The 18,125-nt window shown below is 35.1% G+C and overlaps 1 protein-coding gene across 2 annotated transcripts in view; it reads right to left on the bottom strand.

The window, feature by feature from the left end:
- The window catches only part of LOC132549447 (cardioacceleratory peptide receptor-like), a 30,929-nt gene extending 17,639 nt beyond the window's left edge, over positions 1 to 13,290 (bottom strand). For both annotated transcript variants that reach the window (XM_060213390.1, XM_060213391.1), the window contains exon 1: positions 11,825 to 13,290. In XM_060213390.1, coding sequence (XP_060069373.1) covers positions 11,825 to 11,950 — 126 coding nt within the window. In that variant the 5' untranslated portion in view covers positions 11,951 to 13,290. The remainder of the gene's footprint in view (positions 1 to 11,824) is intronic.
- Positions 13,291 to 18,125: the final 4,835 nt, after the last annotated feature.

Genomic DNA, 18,125 nt, shown 5'->3' with positions numbered 1-18,125 from the left:
TCAACTACCCATGCAATATTGTATATACTAGCAGAAAGATGAAAAGTGCAAAACGTGCGGAACCTTATCATCCGTACATATATAAAACCTTGGATATCCACTGAATGATAGACATCGAGATGTACAAGGAAACAGAAATTGTCCTCCAGTAGATTCATGACTAGTTTGAAAGATAACAAGATCTTAGTTGGACAGAAATAAAAAACAAGGGTCTTCAAACTGTGCGGCGCTGTGATAATTTTAACCTCTCCATGGTAAGGCAATAGACCCGACCACACGTCCTTGCGATATTAGTGACTCGCGTTTTCACAGTTAGGGTCCAGATTATAAAAACCTTTATCTCATTAGCGTAAATATATCTTCGAGTCTTTGACTCTGAAAGCATTTATAATCAAGGATTGTCAAAACTGACCGGTAAGGGCCAACAACAAAGTTAAAAATGGATTAGAAACGTTTAACGATATAACTAAAATATCTTGGAACAATAAAGCATTGTACAAACTAATGCCGAGTATTTGCTATATAACACTTGTTATAGGTCAGAATGCGGCCATGTACATGGTCAACGAACCTGGGATACACCTTAAGTTTCGTTTATCGTGCCAAGACACTTAAGCATTACACGGTAAAAAGAGTCCTTACACCATATGATGTTGTTACTATGAATTCTACTGTGGTAGAGCTATGCAGGCTAGGATAGCGTTTATATTTTGTAAGGGTTAAAACGTTAAGTCCACGGTTCCTGAATCCCAAAGAATTCCAAGGAAGGGCACAACTTAGAGACACCTGAGCATGCGCCGAAGAGGAAACAGTCTTTTCTGGTTACTGTATAAATCAAGGGTTACTGGATCCCTCGAACTGCCATGTAAGGGCTCCACCTACATAGGCATGATGACAGTTTTACAAGGTTTTACATCTCCACCTGTGCAATGCTTCAGCGTATTTTGGCAAATTATCAGCTTTGGGTGGAGTCGGCTGACACGTGCTTTTAAAACGGAATGAAATCCATGCCAGACACCCTCTGTTATGTATTCTATAGTTATAAGTATGTATGCACTGTATCATATTGTAAATAAATCAATATTTTGCAGCCTTATATTTAAGGATGAACATATGTATCATGTACATAAACACAAATATTGATTCCATATTAGATCGCCAATAGAGTATCAATATTCGAGCTGGTGATTCATCAGAGGTCAATTAACCAGACGCTGTCATGTCCGAGTTAGATTGAATACGTTTTCAAAATTTCCCAAACCTCCTCATTAATTCAAATCAGCTGACAATGACAAGTTTTTAGCCGGACACAAAATAATAAATTTTACTAACAATTAGGACTAAAGTTAAATTTGAACCAATTCGATAAAATGGTAAAGTTGATTAAAACATTTTGACTAGTCATAGATCCCAGTTAAGAAAATATTACAAAGGGACTGTATCTTTACCGATAGCTAGACATGTATCCACATTGTGTTACTATCATGTTATAGAAGTAGTGGGCAACACACGCGTGCCCTGACAGAATGAACAATGGTTATTGCAGTATTCACATAATCAGAATTTCAGTCACGAAAAGTACAATGCAAAGCCCCATAGCGCGCTGATAAAATCAGTGCAGTTTTAAACGTTTAATAGACACGTTAAGACACCGTATCTGCCCAGGATCCCATGTACAAGCGGACACATGGGCATCTTATGTTCATGAAATAACACAGGGGTGTGATTAATTTATCCTCCATATTGCCAGCTGTATACTGCGAAATCACAAAAAAAGGTTAGTTGTACTATCTGTAAAATGATAACTTACTTTAGTCTTCCTGTTTTAACGTTATGTGTATCTGTGAGTACAAACAGAAAAAACAAACATTGATTCAATCAACCAATCGAAAACATCCCTGTTTGATAATAACCAATCACACGTGTCCTTAAATACAAGTTATCAATAACATTAATAGCTAAGTTTGAAATTAAGGAAACTTGTGCAGCAACAGCTTAATGTTTAATCAACCATTTTAGTTGTTGGTTTTCTGTAGAAAAATTCTAAATGAATAATTTATTGTCGATCTTTTATACATGTCAAATAAAATTGATGACGTTTCACGCGACTAGAGAGATGTTACAAATAGATCATATATTAATATTTCTTTGGTTAGAGTGATGATAAAGCTACAAGTGTGTCACAGGAACCATTTCCCTACATACTATTCAGACAGGCAGATTTCAGCCGTACTCCTGATCGATTAAGTAACACATACACAAACAATACCAAACATAATACAGGATTCCTGACATCGAAAACTGGGTCAGCGACCACAATAACAAGGGCAAAAAGTCACCGGATTCATAAGTCAGCCATGTAAGACAGGGTTATACATATAGAAGACTTATTACGCGGAGCTAATGACAAATCAGAATTCATTTTCGTCAAAGTCATTCCGACTGTTAAGAATAAAGAATTCTAAATTTCTGTAGAAATTTTCAGTAAACGCAAATCGTGTATGAATTCAGCACAGGAACGTCTATTGAAACTGAATTATATCTAAAAGAATCGTCAAAATTAGACATGAAAACGTGCATGTGAAATAAAACGATGTATCCCGGAAGGATAGGCGTCTTCTGTTTCATCGACAGCCGTGCAAACCTTGGTTAATGAGAGTGAACAACATAATATCCCTAAATGTGATCAATTTTAACAACAACGGAAACATCCTGACGTTTAAATGTGACGAGGAACACCACAGATTGTACTGAACCGTCAAATCAAGCACGATTTGTATCCAAATCATTAATATATTATAAATCTTACAAGTAACTGGAATGGGTTGAATTTTATTTTGAATACACGTTATACTCATACTGTTGAAAACAAAGTATACCCTGATTTTTCTTGTCATATTGTAAAGTTGATTAAGTAAGCGTTATTAAATATATAATTAATTCGCATGACCTCTGAACTCCTATCATTCTGGATATCACAATGGCGTTTTTCCTTTAATAAAAACAAAACTCGCCTTTAGAACATGAAAGTAAAATGTTTACCCTATATTTCTCAAGCATATAACAATTTTATTCAAGTTGATTAACAGAACCAACCACTTATTCTCAGGGGAATGGCGTGACGAATTTTCCCTCTTGTCTATAGAAGTCATTATCAAAGCACGATGAAAACCTGTTTAGGGTATTCCTGGTAGTATTAAATAAACGTTATAAAATTGATAAAAGTTTCTAGTATTGTGATATTGACACTTTGCATGACAATACGACCTCGTCATTACAGCTGGTTTATCATCCGTGAAAACAAATCATATCCATGAATAATGCAGCTTAACTCTTCACTCCCAATTCATATTCGTATCAAATCAAAATTGAAAAAAAAACAACTAATATGAATCAAACCTGCAGCATTAGACACGCGAGTAAACAGTGGTAATAACAGTATATTGTAAGAATTACGTATCCCCTCACGCAGCATCAGATTACAAATTTATAAATAATATATAAACTACTGGGCCGATAATCTACCTGGCTAAATAACATATCCAACATATCTGATTACATCACATTGGACGGAGTAAAACAGTTTCAGTCAAATCAATGCATATTAAACTGTTACATGTCATAATGATTTTAGTGGTGATCAATTGCGCTGTTGCGATAAACAGATAAGATTCGTGCCTTTAGAGAATAAAATCCATGTACAATATGTAAAAAAAAAATCAGTTTTAAAGTACAAAGTCAAAATTCTATTTTGCGAATTCAGAAGGATTGGTTGCCTAAATTAAATATTACATCAGGTATGGGTCTTACACCGTACCCCAACATGGCTTGTTCACAAAACCCGTGGATCTGCAAAGTCATCTTCATTATCTAATTTATCAGAAAGTTCCAGATTTTGTTTTTTAACCTAAACGTAGAAACGGTATCATATAAATATATTGTCAATACGTGAAGCACTGTAGACTTCTAGTAAATTATGTGATACATTTGATAGCGATAAAAAGACCCCTAACATGACTCACGAGTCTTAGACAGATGCAGTTGCTCTTCTGTATCTAATGCATTTTTAATATTAAGATGTGCTATTATCTTCAGCGTCTGTTGTACATTTTTCACCAATTAATACCCTTAGCATCACTTCCATGTTCGAGAAGGACACATTTACTGTATGGAGCAGTGTAATTCATTATTTGGGTCTGGTGTCTATTTGTGTTAATTTAATTTTTAAATGATGCTTAATATTCATTTGCATCTTTGTTCAATTTCAGCTTTATTCCACAAACAGCGCAACACAGAACCCATGTCATTACATAGAATAACATTACAAAGATTTTTAAAATGATATTGATGGAGGTCAAGACTAATTCTGCAAAGAACCTCAATATTATATGTCATATTTAATAAAGACACACAGATGAATTATGCATTTCAAAACAAGTTTAAATCTAATACAACAGAGCCAAGATGGAAAAGTGGATTTAAACAGCATCATGAAGCTATTTCTGTTTCGTCATCACTATAAATTATATGTTATATTCTTCTACAAATGTTTAAAAGTGATAAATCAGACTAGGTTTGCTTGTAGGTTGCTGTTTTGTATAGTAATTTGTTTTGTCCTTTCCTGGATTCTTCTTAGTTCGTACATGTGGCCACAGGATCACCAAGGTACAAAACAGCTGCATTATCCAACCTTACTTAGTGCCACTAATACACTTTCTCTGTTTTTCGTTAAATTTTCAATCAAGAGTTATCAGTGTATAATGTACAATTCGCATGAAACAGATTATTTCCCTTTGTTTTATTTTTGGCGCGACCAACTGAAAGTAGCCCCCTGCACAGATATCGAAACTGATTACACTAGCACATGTCATTAGTTGTATTAGCCAAAGATTCAACACCGTTTTCAGTACGGGATATAAAAAAAACAACACCATGTGTTCTTGCTGATAAAACAGCGGCGCGGAAAGATGTCATAAGAAGTTTTATCTCTGTTTATTTTGAAACTAGGATAAGAACACACAAAACTATTTAAAGGTTTTAACAACCCTCGTATGAAGGTGCTAACATAGATAACATTGATACTGCTACATGCACACATGTTATAACGCCTAGTGACCCTGTTCCCTATTAAAATTTGACCTCAAAACGTGATGACGTCAGAAAATTGTGACGTCACATTAGAAAAAGATATGAAGTGAGAATGCCACCAATTAGCATTTTATGAGAGTCTATTAAATTTGTGCATCTACAAATGTTTGCAAAATATCAAAGTTATGTAATAGTACATTCTTTTTTGTACCTTGTGAACGGTTCGGTAAAATGAACAATGATTAGGTTTGTTCTTTATGTTAATCTTATTTCAATTACAAAAGCTATGAGATGTGTTAATATTTCAGTTATGGCATATTTCATCATTGCGTATTTAGTATTACGTATAAATGGTGTGATGTATCCTAACATAGTGTCGCCCTAGTGTTTCATTGTGTATTGACGCCTCAGTACAATTTGACATTAAATGTTGACGCTTTGGTACAATTTGAAATTGTGTATTGACGATATTGTAAATTTGACATCATGCTTTGACGCCTCAGTACAATTTCACATTATGTTTTGACGCTTTGGTACAATTTGACATTGTGTATTGACGATATTGTAGATTTGACATCATGCTTTGACGCCTTGGTACAATTTGACATTGTGTGTTGACGCATCAGTACAATTTAACATTATGTGTTGACGCTTTGGTACAATTGGACATTAAGTGTTGACGCTTTGGTACAATTTGACATTATGTGTTGACGCCTCAGTACAATTTGACATTATGTGTTGACGCTTCGGTACAATTTGACATTATGTGTTGACGCTTTGGTACAATTTGACATTGTGTGTTGACGACTTGGTACAATTTGACATTAAATGTTGACGCTTTGGTACAATTTGACATTATGTGTTGACGCTTTGGTACAATTTGACATTGTGTGTTGACGCTTCGGTACAATTTGACATTATGTGTTGACGCTTCGGTACAATTTGACATTATGTATTGACGCTTCGGTACAATTTGACATTAAGTGTTGACGCTTTGGTACAATTTGACATTGTGTTGACGCTTTGGTACAATTTGACATTGTGTGTTGACGCTTCGGTACAATTTGACATTGTGTGTTGACGCGTTGGTACAATTTGACATTGTGTGTTGACGCTTCGGTACAATTTGACATTGTGTGTTGACGCTTCGGTACAATTTGACATGTGTTGACACTTCGGTACAATTTGACATTATGTGTTTGGTATAATGTGACATTGTACGTTGACCTTTTGATACAAGCTGACATTGTAAGTCGACACTATGATACAATGGTCCATTGTATGTTAATCACGTGTTTTTTCATGGTGATTTGTTGTTAATACCAGCCAGCTCTATCACCAAATTATAAAGCTAAAAGTTCTGGCATTGTACTTGCCACCTAGACACACAATTTAACGTTTAACCGCACGAAACGTGAAAAGACGCGACCAGTTCCACTAGAATCTGCGATTATATGTGTTTAAAATTCAACAAATTAAATTACTCCTGATTATCCCACTTTCAACTCCTGTATCACGACATTGTCTCTTGGTATTTCAATTTGGTTTAGCTTTTAATTAAGATTACCGACAGAGAAGCTAAACTGTGATCAATAAAACAAGTAGAAACGGAGGACAAAGGGAACATCTACATGTAGGTGTTTGCGACAGTACATAAAAAATACGACAAAGTGCTCCCGAACTGTTGGCATCTTCATCTTCATCTATGACACCTTATATAAACCTTGATTCTTCAGATACTATCATGTATCGAACACATGTGATTTACCAACCGACAATGATGTAGAATATGTAAAACTAAGATCATGATGGCGATCATAGAACTTGGCTATAACTTTCGTCAACTTTAATATTATAATATCGATTTTAGGATCTTTAATGATTCTTGGGCAGGTGAAAAGAAACTGTGATTACAGGGCCTGGAGTTCTGTTAAAAACTGGAGTTGTGAAAAATCTGTAGAAGCTGTGTGAAGATTTGGTTGAAGGAGTAGAAACCATCAACTTAATTGAGACTAATTATGATCGACTTTATCAGCCTCTTATCCAAACTTGAAATCAAGTTGCTGTTTTATATGAAGGATACAAACAGGGCGGAATACACCGGGATGAGACAATCTCCCAGCAGTTGTCACGCCACTGAGGAGCCAGCAAAATATGTTTTGAATCAATCCCATAATTCATTGTCGAGATTTTTATCCTACATCCGTTTTGCGCATTCATAACTGGAACTTTAAGGATTATTATTAATTACACGATCGTAGGTTTACAAACACTAAGCTTACGGTCTACCTTCCTGTTGCACTTACAAACACCCATATAATGATATAGACAGAAAACGATTCTGTCTAATTGCTCGTGGGGCTGATGTCTCGCGCTTGTCCCGATTCTGGTTTGTTTACGGTGATTAAATTTCGCTCGTGTCTACACATTTTTCCCCACATTACACAGGCATTTTGATCCACTTAAAAATATTTGTTCTTTATTTATTGACCGCGAAAACAACGACGTCAATTGGTCCGCGAATATTACCAATAATACAGTATCTGTTAATCATATATATATGTGAAATTTTTCTATCATAGACGTTTTCTAAAACCAGAGCAGGGACATCTATATAACAGTTGTCTGCTTTCCTGTATCTATTAAAGATGTATTATAATCTTTTGTTTCATTTCATCGTATCACTTTTTACTATACTGTTTAACATACCGTAGTATGAAAATATGTCTTATAGGTGAGAGTATGTTGGCTTCACAAAAGCTAACAACTGTTGTGGGACATGCGTCGATGAAAGTGCAAGCAGATTTCGCCCTTATCACCGGGGTGAAAATGAACATTAAATATGGTCTACCTAACACATTGCTTGTAAATAAATCTGACTCGTGTATGAAAAGAGGGGAAAAAAACTAAAAAAGAGAGAATCTGAGCACGTGCTGCTTGATATCTACACGAATCAACAACAAACAGTTAGGATAAGGTGTCAGGTAGAGGCACTAGGAGAATTTAAGCGCAGTTGCAACACTGAGCTGTTTTTTTCCTTCACTAAACTTTTCAACCATTTGATTTGGAAGATAACCAATTATCAACAACTTTCGTGGTTTTGCTTCAAGCTGATTACCAAGCGAAATACGGTACATGTGACATAAAAACAATATTTACAAAATAAAGACATAAAAGTTAACACAATTAAAAGTGATTTTTAAGAGAAAATAAAATGCCGATTTTAAAATTGTGTTAAAAGCTAATGTGAAAGTAACGCATACAATGCTTTAAAACAAAAAGAAGATTGGAAATTTAAAAACTGGGTCCTGTCATTCCATTGAATTTACTGCAGAAATTATTCTGCTTAGGGACACAGAAGTTGACAAATGGAAAATAGTAAATAGAAAAAAATCCTAAATTGTTTTAGAAAGAGGAAAAACTGTTGATAAATTATTGTTCAAATTGCCTCAACTTTATGAGAGAGCATTACTGACTTGGTGTTGATGCGATACTCATGAATAAGTCATGTATGTGTAAACGAAGTACTGAAACAAACACAATAAAGACAGGAAAGCAAACAATACATAAACCATAGGCAACACTTCATGCAGATTTCGATTTTGTTTTAGAATATCTTGGACGCCGGAAACTGTACGATGTTCACAAACTGTCAAGAAGGTACCTTTGTTAAATGGTTTATCAATCAACTTATTCCAATCAATGAATTTCTGTGTGATAAGGCAGTATGGAAGGCAGTGTAACAATCAACATGTCAATTGTAAAAGGTCAGTAATATCTATGAAACGCAGCACATTAACCGTGTTTAGTGGGGAAATAAATGTACGAAACGCAACATAACAATAAGGAAGTTAATTGGGTAAGGTACATCAAATTTAAAGAACTTAAAATTAAATGTACGAAACGCAACATAACAATAAGGAAGTTAATTGGGTAAGGTACATCAAATTTAAAGAACTTAAAATTAAATGTACGAAACGCAACATAACAATAAGGAAGTTAATTGGGTAAGGTACATCAAATTTAAAGAACTTAAAATTAAATGTACGAAACGCAACATAACAATAAGGAAGTTAATTGGGTAAGGTACATCAAATTTAAAGAACTCAAATTAAATATACGAAACGAAGCACAAGAAACGTGTCGATTGGGAAAGTTATGACAATTACGGAACGCAGCGTAGCAATAAAAGTGTAAACTATTAAATGAAATAATTTAATCGAAATTCTTCGCATTAACAAACAAGGTCCTAACTAGCCTTCTATAATAGTTACATGACTAGATAAAGTAACATATGCATCGAAAAATGGACCCACGCATAACTTATCAAAAGAGGAACGGAACTTAATCGAGGGCAAAATCGGACGTGAGAGGAATGTTTGGCTAAGCGCCATCGTCACTACATTTAATGGGAAATGAATTTTAAAGTTGGCAGTTTCATTGTACGTTTGATTTAAGGTACCTACTTTTGTCATGTTACCTATTTACCTAAAGCGAGACAAGGTGAATTCTGTCAATTTGTCCAGCTTTGTCTTCTCAGTGAAATTTTGAACTGCAATGGGACCGCTGAGTGAATCCCTGTTCTACGAAGACTAATACCTTTTTTATGACCTTTCTCGCGCCGATAATTGGACCCCAAGACAAATTATAGCCATGACTGATTAGCTTGCGTTCCTAGTTCCCTTAACGAGCTTGGGTAGCATTTTTTACCAACAAGAAAAGACCAAAGCTTTAAAAATCAAACCTACAGGTAAGAAATATAGCAGCGAACGTAAAATGGCAGATATATCTTTACCTTCCAACAACAGAAATATGTTTGTGAATAGTATTGACCTATCAGTCTCGCGAAACGAATAAATATGCATCGTGGTATACCAGTATGCCTATACGCTGTTATCTTCTGCATGTAATGACTTAACGTCAAAAATAGCAATTTTATTGTTTATCTCATGAAAATCAACATAAACGTGTATGGAACCTGTCTAGTTCTATGTTGTTTGACAACTGAACAATTATTTTATTTTTACATTGAAACTATCTTATGGTGGTCTCCCATCAATCAAAGTTTACTGCGAGTCCGCTATCATTATTATACCATTAATATGAAGAAACGCGAAACGGCAGTGATCAGCTGGGCAAAAGATACCAGACCTCAAATGCCTGTACGGGTGTTTGTTTTTTCTTTGATATGAAGGAACGCATTTTGGAAATAACAACAAGATACATGATATACCAAAACAAAAAAAGTAGGTATTAATTTCTAATATTAATATTCAATAATATATATCGGCTACAATTGTGACCATTATTAATATCATCCCAATGTTCCGTCGTTTTTTAATTATTCTGTAATTGGAATAGCAAAGTTCATGAACATTAAAAAAAAAAAAAAAAAAGAACAAAACCTTCATTAATCATATAATCATTTACTATATATATCGTGGTATTTGGAATTTGCAGCATCATGATCTAATCTCAAATTTAATGAAACTAGGGCAAACTGAAAAAAAGACTCCTGAACTGTACAAAGAGAAAAACACCAAGTGTTCCGGAAGAGTAAACGTCTTCTGCTTTATGGACGATACCTGCCCTGTAAATCTTAGTCAATCCAAGTAAGTAATGTCATGTTCTCACGTGAGAAGACGTAAACAACAACTTATACAAAAAAAATCTTGATATTAAAAGCAAACCCATGAATGTCAAATCAACTGTGAAATGTAAACATCAATGTCTGGGTTGCATCTATGATGTTACTATCCAGAAATAGAAAATTCACAATAGGGAAATAGAAATCATCATTTGGTGGAAAGCTGCACATATTAGTTTCGTCGAAGGAAACACTCGAGGCAAGCAGCTGATGTAGAAGAGTCTGTCTCGTCCTTGATTTCTTATTCGGGTAGCTATATACGATGGACATGTCGATTAATTTCTTGTTATTTAAAACGAAGATATCAACAATATATCTGAAAACGAAATTGCAGGACTTTGCATGGTCTTTGTGAAAAGAATTCGAGACAATGGTCTAGATTGTTTCAAATTACACTTCTGTGGTAATACCCCTTTGTTGTAAAAAAAGGATCTATGTAAATTTATTGTATAACAATTAGACACATATTCGTTATCAATCAAAGCTTTGATGAATTATTGTCATTCTCGTAGTAACCACAGAAGCAGCGAATAAACGTGTATCTAGAAAGAGGAATATCTAATGGTATAGTACAGTATTATTGATGTTGAAGGAAATTGTTTAGAGACAAAACACCAATCTGCGGCAAGAATCTCGTGACTGCCCCACGTAGACATTTTATCACAGACACCATTAACAGGACAATGCCACAGAAAACTTATCTTGTCTGATCACAGACAACACAAACAGGACAGCAACACAGAGAACTTATCTTGTCTTAACACAGACAACACAAACAGAAAACTTCTCTTGTCTTAACACAGACAACACAAACAGGACAGCAACACAAAAAACTTCTCTTGTCTTAACACAAACAACACAAACAGGTCAATAACACAGAAAACTTCTCTTGTCTTAACACAGACAACACAGGACAACAATAGAAAACTATGATGCTACGTTATAGTCCTTAAATCGTTCGCTAGAACTACTCTAAAATACACAACAGAACAGAAACGGATGTAAAGAGGGATGAATTTGATATATGTATCTAGATATTACGTGGAGTCAAATGATAGGTTTCTTTAATAAGAGGGAAAAACGCCTTACCTTACATTCGCCATACAGGCTCATGTCATCATAATACTCATAGTAAAGCACTTCCGTTGTATTGCCGGACATGTTAGCAGACGTGGAGTTGTCCATGCCTTCAATTACATCCCAACTATCATTCATTTTAAAGTTACAGGTTCTGACTGACTGACTGACTACTAAAATCACCACTGGCAGGCACGAGCACGGCACGCACTGTCGTATAACCGTTATGTCTACTCGGATACGTTAAAACCGATCTAGTATAAAATGATATTTTGTTTTAAGTAACATATAAAAATCAGCTTGTACTTAGACGTATGTGTGTTTGTGAAGTCTTCCGAGCATTTAATAAATATCGAGTCTACACGCAAACGTATCAGTATTTTTACAAGGCTTAAAACTGCTTAATGCAAATAAGTGCTGTTCATATGTGATCTCTTTCTCACTATGTGGTGTTCTAGTTTATTGGTTTAATTTCGCCTCTTTTATATGAAAATGGAAAACCACAGCTAATCAAACAGTGCAGCCCACGTGCTGAAATTTTTCTGTCAGTTTTTTTTTTTAACTTTCTGTCGATTCCAGCTGTGTGTGCTTTTAGTTGTAAATATGTGCACAAGTGGTAGATATATAACACACGTGATAACTGATTTGTTCGATCACAGTCATAAGATTAATTTTTTATCAGGGATTGATTACCACGCTGTACCGCAGTTATGGTGAAATTATCACCAACAGTAAGTGTGTCTACTGACACTTGTAGGCTATTTATCGTATTGTCAAATAGGACAACAAACGTTCACGTTAATTCTCGTTACTTTCAATGGATACTCTAATAGAACCATTCTAGCTTCACAATAATTTTTCATCCAATTTCAACGGAGTTCACATTTCCAGAATAATTCAAAGACGATAGCATTTCAATCCTGACTTGCACAATAACTGCACAATTTCACACGCTGAAGAATTAGATTTTCTTTCTCCTGAATTTCTGTATTTCAATATCGGAGGTTCATTATTAAGCATTAAAACACACCAAAGTTCATACGAGTATAATGAGTAAATTCGAAACGTAACTATTTGAGGTATTATGTACATGTAGATATATTAGTTTATGACACGTCCATACAAAGGACAAATTGCTTATTTTCAGTTATTTTAACACCCGTTTATAAACCTAGTGTGTCCATCCATCCGGTTTGTCCACAGGTTTGAGTAGTTTATGCCCGTCCACAGGTTGGCGCGGTTAATGCACGACCATTTCACAAGAGTCGTTGATGGCCTTCCACTATGTAGGAGTGATGTTTGCACATCCATACGACTTAAATCGCTTAGGCCCGTCCATAGGTTTGTGTGGTCTCATCCAGACGGCTGGTGGGACTCAATGTTGTCTGTAAGTTCCTGTAAGCCTCGCACAATGTGATATGTTGTGTTTACTCTAGCAAATAGATACACAGCTTCACACGGCAACATAGAAGAACGTTTGAGCTGCTCTTTTACGTTCGTCTCTTTTTCCCCACTTTTAATCCAGAAATCCCTATATGTTGTTTTGAAAAAAAAAAACCACCAAATATCATAACGTTTTTGTTTTCATGCAGATAAAAATGTATTAAGTGACGTTTTCCTGACCTTTCTAAACACACACAATGCTGTATTAGTTCTAGTAAATGTGCAGGGTACTTAGATTTTTAACACTCCTTAACCACCATGACTTCCGCAAGAGAAATCTTAGTCAAAAAGAAGTTTGTTTCGGATGTACTGATCTAATGATGCAGCGTGTTGCTTAAGAGGTAGTTGATGACAACCAACCATCTTATTATTATTATTATTTTTGTTTCCAAAGATGTTAAACGTGTACATATAAGGATTTTTTTTTTCAGTGGTATATATCATCGACAGAACAACAGGGTTATATTTTTTTATGCAGATGAGTAAAGAGATCTTCTACTGTCAGGATGTCATAATGAAATTATCCGAACTCTTTTGTATTTCAATCAAATATATTTTATTGCCAAAGATAGAACTAAGAGAGGTATGTTTCCGCTGCACATAGGTAAATAGTGCAGACAGCGGTTGTATGTATGTGTATACATGGAGATTTGAGAAAACATGAGAGAGCAGAGTAGTCTAGTTACTAACAAACTAAACATAAACTTATCGTGAAATGTTTCCACACAATTCGTGTGACTTCCGTTTTCCAGTTTATAGTCATGCCATCGAAATATTGACCAAAGTTACTCTAACTTTGATTTGTCAAGGTCGTCGTTTTTATTTTTGTGTTAACAAGAGCCGACTGGGCTTATATATATATTACAATAGTGAGATGGTATTTGTTTTTGTTTTATGCCGAAGTACAGTGTATAAGAGACGTCACGAGTTCAGCCGGTGGATACTTATTCAGACCCAAATTTATTCTGTTAATGTTACATTTCTGCTTCGTGGGAGTCAAATTATCAGATTTTCGGTTCTATGCTGTTTAGTGAAAGTCGGTACCATATATAACATCATTATATGGACCGTAACATTTAATGAATATATAAGTGAAATCGAAAGTTGATATTGTTTTATTTTGATGGTACTGACAAAGGCTACATTTAAGTAAACTTTTCTGTAACTTGTACAATATTAACGTGAAATACACATGTACAATATACATGTATGTATGGTAATTTATTTCCATCAATATTATGTATGTTGGCAAACTGAACTACGTATATCTTGTCCATGTTATCAGATAATCCATTCCCTTACCATGACATATCTATGTATATATGTATTTCACTTTGTTTCACCCTAAGGTTGAGACGGGGATTCCCATTTCGCGACAATGGTATGACGTCATCTTAACAATTTATTGACGTCACGTCAACGATTAAATCACATCAACGACGCGAAGCACTGAGACAACACAAACGTATCTGTTACCTAATAAAGACAGCTGGGTGAGAGAAAAATAATCATTCACTCCCTTGTTGATGAAATAGGGTGACCTCAACCATCGGTAAAAGATACACTCGAGTGAAAAATTATGCTAATCTACAAATGATAGTTCCTTGTCTCACACTGGAGTTGAGAAAACCAGATTTTCCATTTATAGCTTTGACGTTACGCCTCACGCCAACGCTGTTGCGCAAACGCACGTAAGAAAGCTAGTAGGGCAAGATAAAGACTACGCAAGCCTCATGTTGCTAAATTAATCATTTTCCCCTCGGAATGCGATTCCACTGATAAGAGAGTGAAATATTCAACTAATTTCTGTTGTAACATATAATGAAACAGGCATCTATTGTCGCAATTATCAAACATTTCTATGGTGCAACACAATAGCGATAAATACATCGTACATTTGAGACTCGAAAGCATTCTCTATCCATTATCAAATACACGATATTACGGTAGAAACTCTGACATGATCTGGTTTGTCGGGACAAAATAAATATGGGCTGATTGATGCTTGTCTGAGTTGGTTCACATAGTAGTGCAGCATTAAGCTCTACCTAATCGCCCTTACCGTCCATTAACAGTGTTCGGTTACGCGTTCCTCTCACAGCCCTCTAAACGTAACAGTCCTACTATTTTTTATTTTCGCGTAAGTATGAATTAATTTCCCACAATACGCTTCGAATATGCGTTGTATATCAATAAGAGATTCTAAATCCGCTTCATTCTTTTTTCAAGAATTGTGATGTAAATAATTAAGTTCTATAATAACCATTTCTTTAAGGAGGGTTTCCTTTCATTTTACGTGAGCTGCTATTAATATCAACTTGTACATTAACTTCAAAACATGCTATTCCAAGTGTCCTGATTATGTTTGTACGAAAACGATTCTGATTGGCTGAAGAAGTTGTTAGGGGAGACCAATCAGTAACGGGCTTAATAGCCATCAACATTTGACTGAGATGTAATCGACACAGTATGGTATCAGCTATCCGGAATGCATAAAATATTCCTGTGAATAATAATTCCTATATATTATGTATTAGGCAATACTGCACTGTTAACGATATCATATAGACAGTACATTTATCATTTCTGTCAGATCATCTTCATTCTATTCTTCATATTAACCGAAATGTGAAAACAGAAAAAAATATATAACGAAAAAAAAAAAAAAAATATATTAATATATACACTATCATTGTATTTAGCTAGTTTTTTTTATCAAGTACAGAATATATCACAACAATAAACAATGGTATTCCGCGCCGTCAGCATACGGTGTCAACTATTGATAAGTCGAAAGCAAGTTTTAGTTTTATAAATTATAAATGGCAACGAGAAGGTCTCTGAGTAACCTGAGTGAAATTGTATATTATCTAAACATCCTGTATATACTAAATAAGGTATCTGTGCATATGGAGGCAAACATTTCTCTCTATAAAAATATATAGAATCCAAAATATCAAGCCGTATTATGATATCGTATTTTATTAAAATGTAACTATATCATTATCAAAGGGTCCGCTGCTCACTACCCCTGGTTTGTGTTTCCTAGGAAGCCGAGAATTGGACATGACTGTTCAGCTATGGTTGTGACCTTGGAAAAGATACTTTACAGTGATTGTAATGGCTGTCATGCGACGGACCTCCTGTATGTTGTTCACTTATGTAGCCATCAGCTGATTGTTCACTGGGCGATAAAGCAAGTACTACGGAATGCCTTTGTAACGTTTATGTAACGTGTCTCCCAATCATTTTAACTACACGATGAAAACTGCGTGAACAACACGTAATATACCAGGAGCGTCATATCAACTAAAGTGGTGTTCGCGACACAGACATAGTACAGTATTTTAAAAGTAATTTGATATGACGAAGATCAATGCCGGACTCTTCATTTGTCACATATATTACATATTTATAACACAACACAGATTAATTGCACGCGAGAGACTACACTTACTTTAAAATTGACCATTTTACATTACGTTAGGCGTGTCATGGGCGAATGATGTATTCACATAGCAATTGAAACCTGTTGTAAATAACATTTAAAGTTAATGGTATTTGATAAAACAGCTTAACGAACATTCTAAGGAACAAATTACAGCCCTGACGTATACAACGAAAGCAAAAGAGAAGACACGGCATATTGAAATACAACTCAAGACACCAAAGTAAAAGGAGAGACAACATTCCCCGTAAAATGATCGGACTTTAGTTTCATTCATCAAACTAACTATACAAATACTTTTAAATGTAACTTAAACCTGACATCTTCAGACTGATAATTATAATAATAAAATGACATAAGTGGTGCGTCTGGCACGCGCATTCCACGTGATCTTTTTCGTATTTTCCTATTCTGACGCATGCAGATGATATTATCGTGTTACATCACAGCAAAGTTTATGTAACCGTTCGCACTTTCGATGCAACCATTGCTTTAATACGTAAACAACGCATATACGTACATACAGTACTTAAAACGTTACATGATAAGTCAACGGTTTGTGCATATTTTGTGCGAACGACAAAAAACTTGTACAATATGTATTTAATTGTTTATCACTAACCTCAATCTATATTGAACGAAATCATTTTCAAATAGTGTCGAAGTACAAATATTGAAATCTATTCATTCAATTGGATGTGGTAACGAGATGAAACCTTATGATTTTATTGGGAACGAGTAAAGCTTTGAAACAAACATAATCAGCTGACGTACGGTAGACTACACAAGTGTGTATGTAGATATCTGTCGACACGGTTTTACGGTAGACTACACAAGTGTGTATGTAGATATCTGTCGACACGGTTTTACGGTAGACTACACAAGTGTGTATGTAGATATCTGTAGACACGGTTTTACGGTAGACTGTATAAGTGTGTATGTAGATATCTGTCGACACGGTTTTACGGTAGACTATATAAGTGTGTCTGTAGATATCTGTCGACACGGTTTTACGGTAGACTATATAAGTGTGTCTGTAGATATCTGTCGACACGATTTTACGGTAGACTATATAAGTGTGTATGTAGATATCTTTCGACACGGTTTTACGGTAGACTATATAAGTGTGTATGTAGATATCTGTAGACACGGTTTTACGGTAGACTACACAAGTGTGTATGTAGATATCTGTAGACACGATTTTACGGTAGACTATATAAGTGTGTCTGTAGATATCTGTCGACACGGTTTTACGGTAGACTATATAAGTGTGTCTGTAGATATCTGTCGACACGGTTTTACGGTAGACTATATAAGTGTGTATGTAGATATCTGTCGACACGGTTTTACGGTAGACTATATAAGTGTGTCTGTAGATATCTGTCGACACGGTTTTACGGTAGACTATATAAGTGTGTATGT

The sequence above is a fragment of the Ylistrum balloti genome, unplaced genomic scaffold (genome assembly GCF_031769215.1).
Source record: "Ylistrum balloti isolate Yb309-2 unplaced genomic scaffold, AGI_CSIRO_Ybal_v1 Utg370058, whole genome shotgun sequence".
In the NCBI taxonomy this organism is placed as follows: Eukaryota; Metazoa; Mollusca; class Bivalvia; order Pectinida; family Pectinidae; genus Ylistrum; species Ylistrum balloti.
The sequence above is the reverse complement of the archived record's forward strand: the minus strand, read 5'-3'. Positions and strand labels throughout refer to the sequence as shown.